Source organism: Poecilia reticulata, linkage group LG9 (genome assembly GCF_000633615.1).
Source record: "Poecilia reticulata strain Guanapo linkage group LG9, Guppy_female_1.0+MT, whole genome shotgun sequence".
NCBI classification, from domain to species: Eukaryota; Metazoa; Chordata; class Actinopteri; order Cyprinodontiformes; family Poeciliidae; genus Poecilia; species Poecilia reticulata.
Window position 1 is genome coordinate 14,845,976 of NC_024339.1, and position 8,899 is coordinate 14,854,874.

An 8,899-nucleotide genomic window follows, 5' to 3' on the forward strand; every position below is an offset into this window, starting at 1 on the left:
AGCCCACCAGAGTGTCACAGATGCTGGTGTTCAGCATGAAAATGAAGCGGTTCTGAAGGCGGAGCGCTCTGGTGGCCGAGATCCCGATCACCACCGTCCCTGCAACCAGGACGGTGGTGGTGGCGAACAAAATCTGGAAGATGAAGATGAAGTAGTGCTCAGGTCTGCTGAAGTCCACAGAGAGAGGAACTACTGCTGCTGCAGAGTCTGTCATGTTGGACAGGAGCATCGTTAATGAAGCTCAGCCACAGACATCACTATTTATGTTCTGGAAAGTCACTGGAGATGAACTCCTCGGAGTTTAACTCAATTCTCTCTTGATGTACCGTATCCTGCAAAAGTATTTTTTGTCACATCCACAATTTCCATTGCATTGTGCTAAAATGTTTTATTATTGTGTAATAGATCAACACAAAGTTACACATAATGAAAAGTGAAACAACTTTTACAAGTTACAAGTAGAAAAGTGGATTCTGTTGATGCGTTGTGGCTTTTGGTGTTTTATGTACCTTTAGTTTTGTTGTGGGTTTTGGTGTGGTGTTGTTTTTATTGATGCTGTGCTTTGACTTTGGAGTGTTGTAACCTTTGGTGTTCTGTTGCGCATTTGGTTTTGAGTTGTGGCTTTTGAATCTGTCGTAACTTTTTTGTGTTGTGACTTTTATTGTGGCTTTTACATTTTGTTGACCCCTATGAGCCACCATACAGAGGTTAACTCAAGAACCTTAGAAAACACACTGCATCACAAAGACCAAGGAACATAGCAGATGTGTCTGTGATAAAGTTCTGGATGGTTTTGACTGTCCACTTGCTCTTGTATTGAGGTTCAAGGCCTTGTATATAATTCAAACACTTGAATTCAAGTGTTTGAATTTAAATTAAACACTAGAAATGCAGCACAAGAAAAAGCTCGTCTGAACTTCGTTGATATTTGGCTGATAAACAATTTTATTTAGACAAAAACAAACAAATAAAAAAAGAAAACAATAGAAATGCCTTAAACTGTATTTGATAAAAAATAATACACCTGTTTTTTCCTAATGGCTTGACAATTTAATAATTAACCAACAGCCAAAGCCCCCAAAATAATAATATTTTGACATACAGGACAGCTCTGTAGAGTGGGGATAAAATAGGAACATTTAAAATAGAGAAGGAACAATACATTACTATTATTATTTATTTTTCCCCTGAGATGGACATATTTGAGTCTTTAATAAAGTCGATGATGATTATTGTACTGAATTTTAAAGTTTTTAAGCTTCAGTTTCCCATATACGGGCATATTTGTGAAATCTAGGTGTTTATTTGTGCTTAGAATGCGTCTTAAAGGTTTTGTTGTTGTAGTGAGAAACACGCAAGTGGAAGTAAAAAGCTTCCACTAGAGGGCGGTAAGATTAATAAAGTTTGGTTTGATTTCCCACTGCTGGTTTTATTATTAACTGAATAATTCTTATATATATATATAAACTGTGTTTTAATAGAAATACAAAGGGGTCTTTGTCTATTAAAACCAAGAGTTATTAGTGTTTCAAACACTGGAAATGTGTGAGCGTTAGAATAGTCAAAAATACAGAAATATTTACTGTTTACTAGGATGTTCCTGGAGAGAAGTATACTAAGACATGACTTTGCTCAAATTTCAAATAAAAAATGTTTTCAGATTAGTTCATTATTATTATTATTTTTCAAAAATGCCTACATTGAACTCATCTAGCATTTGTATATAAAGAAGATTGATTTACATGTAATGTCATCCCTGGAGGAGAGAGATTAATTTTTTTAATGTCGTAGCAAATAAAACATGTACAAATGTTAAAAGGGGCAACATTTGTAGGGAAAAAAAACATTGCACTTATAAGTAGAGCCACAGGGATAGTTTCATTGAAAACTTGCAACGACCTCAATGCTAAATAACTTTTGCTGGATTCAGGGTGATGCTGGTGGACGACATATATTATTCTGGACAAAACAGGGCTTGTCATCATTAGAGGCAGTTTCTATTCAGATACTGAGAAGAGATTCTGATGAGTGGTAACTCTGTATGGCCAAACTCCATTCAAGATGCCTTTGTAGATCAGGATCTATAACAGACTACGTCCAGAATTTGAGAAGAGATGGAATGGCCTCCCGGCGGTCTTGACCTCCAACCTGAAAACTGGAAACTTGTGGAATCAGCTTGTGTGTGCTGCTTGTGAATGAAAGACCTGATTTGGAACAAATGATGGTTGCAGATTTAGAGGACAATTTAGCGACTTGTGACCAAACCGGTGAAGAAGAGGAAACAGATAGTTGTGGTTGTATGTGGATCTCCCACAGATTAACAAAGTTCCTGTTAATTAAAAAAAATAAATAAATAACAAAAATGTTAATTTCATATATCTTGTTTCTTCAGATTCGATCAGTTCAAGACATACAACACTAAACAAGAGTTCATTACAATGAAATGTTTGGAAACGGCAGAGAGCGCAGGCTTGGAATAAGTAACTTTCTTCAACCAGTTTCCTTCAAATGTTGCACAATTTAATTAAAGATAAACAAACGAAGGGAACAATAAAAAATACTGCAAAAAACCTTCCCTTTCTTTTGCAGCAAATTCATTCTAGGGCCTTTATTTAACTTTCTTTATTCTTTTTTCAGGTAAATCTGAAAGTATAGATTTACTACCCTTCAAGTATTGATGTCTGTTTTTCCTTGCCTTCTACCTGTTTGTGGTTCATCTTTGCAGTAGAGCAAGTATTATTTTTAAACAACGATCATTTTTGCCATAATTTTATAAATATGCATGTATGCAGCAGAATAATTTCAACTACAAGACAAAGGGACTAAAAGAAAGCTTCAATGATGTTGGGTGAAAGTTTGTAAAGTCCGTTGTTGTCACGTAAAGGTTGGCATAAAATAATAACTATACAAATATATATTTCAACAGACATGAATTTAAAATGAGAAACTACAAACCTGTGTGGAAGTCCGAAAGCTCAAACCTTCGAAACCTTAATAGACCTAAAAAAAAGAAAAGTGCAAGCATAAGTTGAATCAAATGGTTTTTCTTCCGCTTTACACCGACAAAGGTTTTGACGTGTTGTGTCTTGTCTGTTTCCTGGATGCAAGTCTAAAGTGTTAACTTTTAAAACCTAATGACCAACCAACCATKTTCGTGGTTTGCAGATTTTCCTCCACACACTTTTCCACGCGGCCGCTCGGAGCGCGGGACTCGCCCACAGGTAAAGACACGGAGTGCAAAGCGCGTTGCTCCTGGACAGGATTTTCATTGGATTGTTTGCATCGTTTTTAAAAGTAACGTGCTTCCCAGTCAGCGATGACAGAATCGTATAGGACATGCTGGGGCCCCAGAAGAGCAGGAAAAACACAACCACCACTATTATGATCAACAGAGACTCTTTCTTACTGTCTCTCTCCGGGCCTGGAGGCTCCCGGAGAAGCTGGAATCTGACCACGAAAAGAAGCTTAATAGTCATTGACACTTTGGAGATAATAATTACAAAGATGCTTATTCTGCTATAAACTGCAATGTCCAAAGCTTTCGACAATGGGACCATGCGCTGGATGGCCAAAAGGCCGTAAACATGCACCCAACTATAAATGGTCACACAGACGACAACTTTTGTGGAGATAAAACGAGCGTAAAAGAACGGATGGCAAACAGCAAAATACCGATCAAACTGCGCGAATAAAAACGTCATGATATTAACCCCCAGTAGAGAGGGCAAAATATAAAACGTCCCGTTTTTGGAAGGATAGTCCTCCCTCACATCGAAAAGAAACTGATAGAAAATGCCACAGCCTGTCAGCGTGTCAGAAATGCTGGTGTTCAGCATAAATATAAAGCGGTGCTGCACTAAAAGAGCCCGGGTGGAAATGATGCCGCACACCACAGAGCCCGCTACGAGCACAGTGCTGATCCCCGACATGACGTGGAAAACGAAGAGAAAATAGTCTCCTGGAGAGGTAAAGTCAACACACAGAGGAACCAAAGTGAAGTTGGTGGACATGATGGGAAGGTGCAGTGGAAGCAGGACAGGACGGTCTGCCACCGAAACAAAACATCCAGTCTGTTTTAAAGACTTTGTTCCACATAGAATGAATCCTCTACATACTGGTGTTAATGGATTGGACGGAGTTTTGATGACCCTTCATTCCCCTCCCATAACTTATCATAACTCATGTTATGATAAGTTATGGTGTAACTGTAACTGATGGTGTAATTGTATTGTAACTTTCTTAGTTTTGGATGAAAATAATCTTGATAAATCCATGACTAGGTTGCTGTCCAAGGTGCTGAAAATGCGGATAATGTGGCTGTGATGACAACCGGTGTTTGGGCCTCTTATCGGTTGGTTTTGTGTTTCGTGTTTCAAGGCTTTGAAAGCTGGATGAGGCCAATGTTATTCGGTTTTCAAAACGACAGGATGTGCACAATTATTATGCGGAGTTCGGGCTGGAGTCTCATTTGATCAAACATGTTTATTTTTTAATTCATGCAATAAAATCAAAAGAATATTTGGAAGACAATCGTTATTATAGCGTCTTTATTGGCCGTCTATAAATCAAACTACTGTACTACTGTGTTGAACAGCTCCTTACACTCAGGCGTATCAGTGAGTTTTCAGAGTTTGAAAAGCACTATTATGGCAATTATTTCCCATGATTTATTAAAAATAATTAGCTAACAGAAATAAATGTGCTTAATCATGATATAAACATAGCTTTATAACACAATTTATCAAAGAAAAAATGGTTAAATAGGCTCTGATGGTACGAAATGTTCGTTTATTGTTTTGTTTTTGATTGGTAGTAAAAATCAAATTTTCTGTAGGCAACAGTTGCCATAGAGATTGTTTTAAACAAATAAATAAATAAATAAATAAATAAATAAATAAATAAATAAATAAATAAATAAATAAATAAATAGGGCAAACGTCGTCATCACTGGACCTATTGCTATGTCCAAAGTTTCCTTCACTTTGTTTTCATGACCTGACTTTTTGAAAGTAAGCAATTTTTGATTTATAGGACACCTTTCAAGACATAGAGCACAAGGGAAAAAACAAACTAAACATTCAACATCAGTGAATCAAAATAGTTAATACTTCCAATGACAAAAATATACCATTCACCAGAGCAATCCAATTTCGACAAAAGTATGCAATTTAAAACAAGAAACTAACCTATGTGGAAGTGACATTCAAGATCTTAGTAAACCTAAAAGAGAAAAGGGTAAGAATTAGTGAAGTATTTTGTGTGTGTGTTGTCTCCTTAAAATAAATCTAAATTATTAGGTTTCAAAATTAAGTGGCCAACAAACCATTTTCGGTTTTTGCAGATTTTGCTCCAAACAGTTTTCCATGCCGCTGCTCGCTGGGCGGGACTCGCCCACAGGTAAAGACACGGAGTGCAAAGCGCATTGCTCCTGGACAGGATTTTAAGAGGATTGAGTGCATCGTTCTTAAAACTAATGTACTTTCCAGTCAGTGATGACAGGATGGTGTAGGACATGCTTGGGCCCCAGAAGAGCAGGAAAAACATAACCACCACTATTATGATCACTATTATGAATTTAGCCCTAACAAGAAGTCCCACTTTGTCTCATAAATGAACAGAATATTTAACAAACAGGCTTAATTATCATCAAAAACATGTGGCAAATGTAAAATTGACTTTTCTTTTTCTATTAATTGACAAAATACTGGAACATTTGAATTAAGAGCATTTTTACCAATCTCCTCCTTAATGTTTGTTTGTTTATTTATTTAAATTGCCATTATCCATTGCCTTGATAATAGCCACTCTTCCTGAGATCCAGGAAAAGTTGCTTGTTGAATCGTGAACACCAATTATATCCTATATAAGAAGGTTGGAGAAATGTCAAAGTGGTGGACCACAACAAGTGGGGCATTTTTCCAAATTAGACTTGAAAAAAAATGATGCTTCACCGCCACCTAATGAACATGTTGAGCTTGACAACATCCAGCTATAAACACAATATGAAAGGAAATTGGAAAAATAGTGCGGGAGTGGGAAGGACTTGCAGCAGTTGGGTCAGTTTCAGAAACAAAAAGCTGTTGGTGAGTCATATGACAGTAGAAATCATCCAGGTTATGAGTTTCATTAAAGAAAATAAATAATAAAAAAAACAAGGATTAAATATTGAAAATGAGAGTTTTTTATGAGACAGGAAACAGAACCAAAGCATGTAAATGTTTCACCATTCAGAAAACAAATCACAGGAACACACACCTGGAAAGAAGAAATCAAAAGAAAACCACACGACACTTTGTCTGCTGTTCTCCATAAGCTTTGATGGCGACACAGGAAATACATGGGGGGATGTGTGCAACACTAAACGTGTTGGTGAACATGTAAAATGTTAAAAAATAAATAAATAAAAGATAATAATGCTGCACATCACCCCATCATCCCCAATAGGAGTGGGAAAGACAAAAACAGATTTCGTTGTCCCAGCATAATAACCTGTATTATGCTGATTTAAACTAATGTAAGGTATTTTAACAGTTGATCCGTGACAACAACAAGAATCTAATACCGAAAGGGTGCCGATGTTTTCACTTTAACAACCAAACTCAACAGATAAATGTATTTTTTCAGTGTATGCTAAGCTAACTTAAAATTATTCAAGGTCTTCAAGCAGGTGGAAGGAGTCCAGGAGCTATCCGAGGTGCTGAACCTTCAGACGGGAATGAATCAGCTATTTTTTGTACACCACATTATCCGACACCCAACAATTTTGGTTGGGTGTCGCTTATTAAACAAAGTTTATTAAACAAACTTCTAAGACAAAACTGAGTTTTCGAATGAAGTTATGTGCTCTTATAAGCGGATTTTCTCCGCTTTCTGCTAGTTATTTTATTTTCTCAGTGCAGCATGTGAAGTAGCAGTAATTGAGAGTTGCATTGAAACATCAGATACCAATATGTCTTCATTTTGTTATTTTCTTATGATCATTTAATACGAACCATACACAACTGACAAATAATCTGGTGCGTAAAGTTTTGTGTTTTTTGGTCATTTTCTGCACATTTTCAGTGTTCAGTTGGATCAAAACTGGACATTTTGATCCAACCGGCGCGTATTACGAGAAGGCGCGTAAGTTTGAATCAATGTTTCACTTTGTACAAATTGTAATTTCTTATTTCAATAGATGTCTGCTTTTACCGGCACTGTCTGTCGGCACGTCCGTTAAATATGCTTACAGTAATCAAAATGCTTGGGTATAGTTTAAAGTTTTTTGCCAGATTTAAACATGTTCGTTCACATTGGGAATCCACAATTAGTTCGTTTTTAACGTAACCAAATTAACAAAACTAAATAAATAAATAAATTAGTTCAACAAAACGAACGGGACAGCAATTTGTCAAAATTAAATATTTCAAAAGCGTTTCTTGAACTTTTTGCAAAATATATTCAACTTAGATCCAACTGGATATTAAGTTGGTAAATGAGTAAACATGTCACAGCAGAACGGGAAACTGATTTTTGACTGTTTTTGCACTTTAAAACAACACAATCACATTTAAAAATCCATATTATTTACTAGCAAACATTTTGAGCGTTGCCTTGTGCTTTTCGTTTCATACAGTCCATCGAGAGGCATAAAAAATGCATTTTTAGGGAAGTCGTGTTAATTTGTAGGTGATTAAATACTTGCAGGGAAGTATATCTTCTTTATTATAGCTTTGATGATGAAGGTGCTTCATTAAAGGTCACTCCGGTCATATTAAAGGCCACTCTGTAAGAGAGCATGCACTGTGTTAGATTTACGTCTCACACATAAGATAAAAACATATGTTGATGTAAACGCTCATTACCTCCCCTTCCTCCAGGGGCAGACCTTCTGCCACACGGTTCTCCATACCGCCCCCCGCAGCGCCGGGCTCCCCCACAGATACACGGCCGGAGTGACCAGCGCGTTCATCCGCGCCATGGTGGCAAAAAGGTTGGTGGCTTCATTCCTGAACCTGAGCCCCTTCCCAGTCAGCTGCCGGACAATGATGTTAACAAAGGACGGGCTCCACAGAGCCAGGAAACATATGACCACAAACACAATGATGCGCAGAGACTCCTTCTTGCTGTTCCTGTCCGCGCTGGGCGCCTCTCTCACCAGCTGGCTCCTGGCTATGACGTACAGTTTGACCGTCATGAGCACCTTAATGAGAACTATGACCTGCAGGGTCATCACACCGAACGCGTTCATCTGAGCCGCCTTTGAGATGGGCACCAAGTTCTGCGCCGTCAGGATCGAGTAGGTGTAGACCCAGCAGAACCCGCAAACTGAAATGACAGCAGGCCTTGTTATGTAACGGTTGTAAAAGAAAGGGTGGCACACGGCAAAGTAGCGGTCAAACTGAGCGAAAAGGAAGGTGAGGACATTAACACCGAGGAATGACGGCAAAATGTAGAAGGTTCCGTTCCTGGAGGGGTAGCCCTCTTGGACGTCGAAGAGGCCGAGGTAGTAGACCGAGAAGCCGGTCAGAGTGTCACTGATGCTGGTGTTAAGCATGAAGATGAATCGGTTTTGGCCTCGCAGGGACCGGTTGGATAGGATCGCGATGACTACCGAGCCGGCCACCAGCACGGCGGCGGTGGCGAACAGGATGTGGAAGATGAAAACGAGAAAGTCCTCTGGGCGGTCAAAGCCCACCGACAGAGGGACGGTGCTGTTGAGGAGCATCCTGGAGCTCCAGGAAAGAAGCAGCTTTCACCGCTTTTTATAGGCTGGACAGTGTTGGTTAGGAATGAGACAAACCTCCAGAGAGGAAGGGATTCATGATAGATAGATAGATAGATAGATAGATAGATAGATAGATAGATAGATAGATAGATAGATAGATAGATAGATAGATAGATAGATAGATAGATAGAT

At 38.4% G+C, this 8,899-nt stretch overlaps 3 protein-coding genes across 3 annotated transcripts in view; all 3 read right to left on the bottom strand.

Annotated features, from left to right (window-relative positions):
* LOC108166557 (uncharacterized) overlaps positions 1-1,424 on the bottom strand; it is a 6,586-nt gene extending 5,162 nt beyond the window's left edge. The window contains exon 1 of the mRNA XM_017306533.1: positions 8-1,424. Within this exon, the coding sequence (XP_017162022.1) occupies positions 8-229 (222 nt within the window). The 5' untranslated portion in view covers positions 230-1,424. The remainder of the gene's footprint in view (positions 1-7) is intronic.
* Positions 1,425-1,452: 28 nt separating this feature from the next.
* On the bottom strand, positions 1,453-4,036 carry LOC108166553 (mu-type opioid receptor-like). Its single transcript, XM_017306502.1, has 2 exons — positions 3,148-4,036; positions 1,453-3,000 (listed from the first exon to the last, which is right to left on the bottom strand). The coding sequence occupies exons 1-2, from the start codon at positions 4,008-4,010 to the stop codon at positions 2,976-2,978; spliced, it is 888 nt and encodes a 295-aa protein (XP_017161991.1). The 5' UTR covers positions 4,011-4,036; the 3' UTR covers positions 1,453-2,975.
* A 3,804-nt stretch (positions 4,037-7,840) lies between these two features.
* LOC108166558 (G-protein coupled receptor 15-like) lies at positions 7,841-8,707 on the bottom strand. The gene has a single exon (XM_017306534.1). It carries the CDS (start codon positions 8,705-8,707, stop codon positions 7,841-7,843), a length of 867 nt encoding a protein of 288 aa, XP_017162023.1.
* Positions 8,708-8,899: the final 192 nt, after the last annotated feature.

What these genes read in the sequence shown, in the direction of transcription:
- LOC108166558 (XM_017306534.1), bottom strand. Translation starts at nt 8,707, where the DNA reads ATGCTCCTCAACAGCACCGTCCCTCTGTCGGTGGGCTTTGACCGCCCA.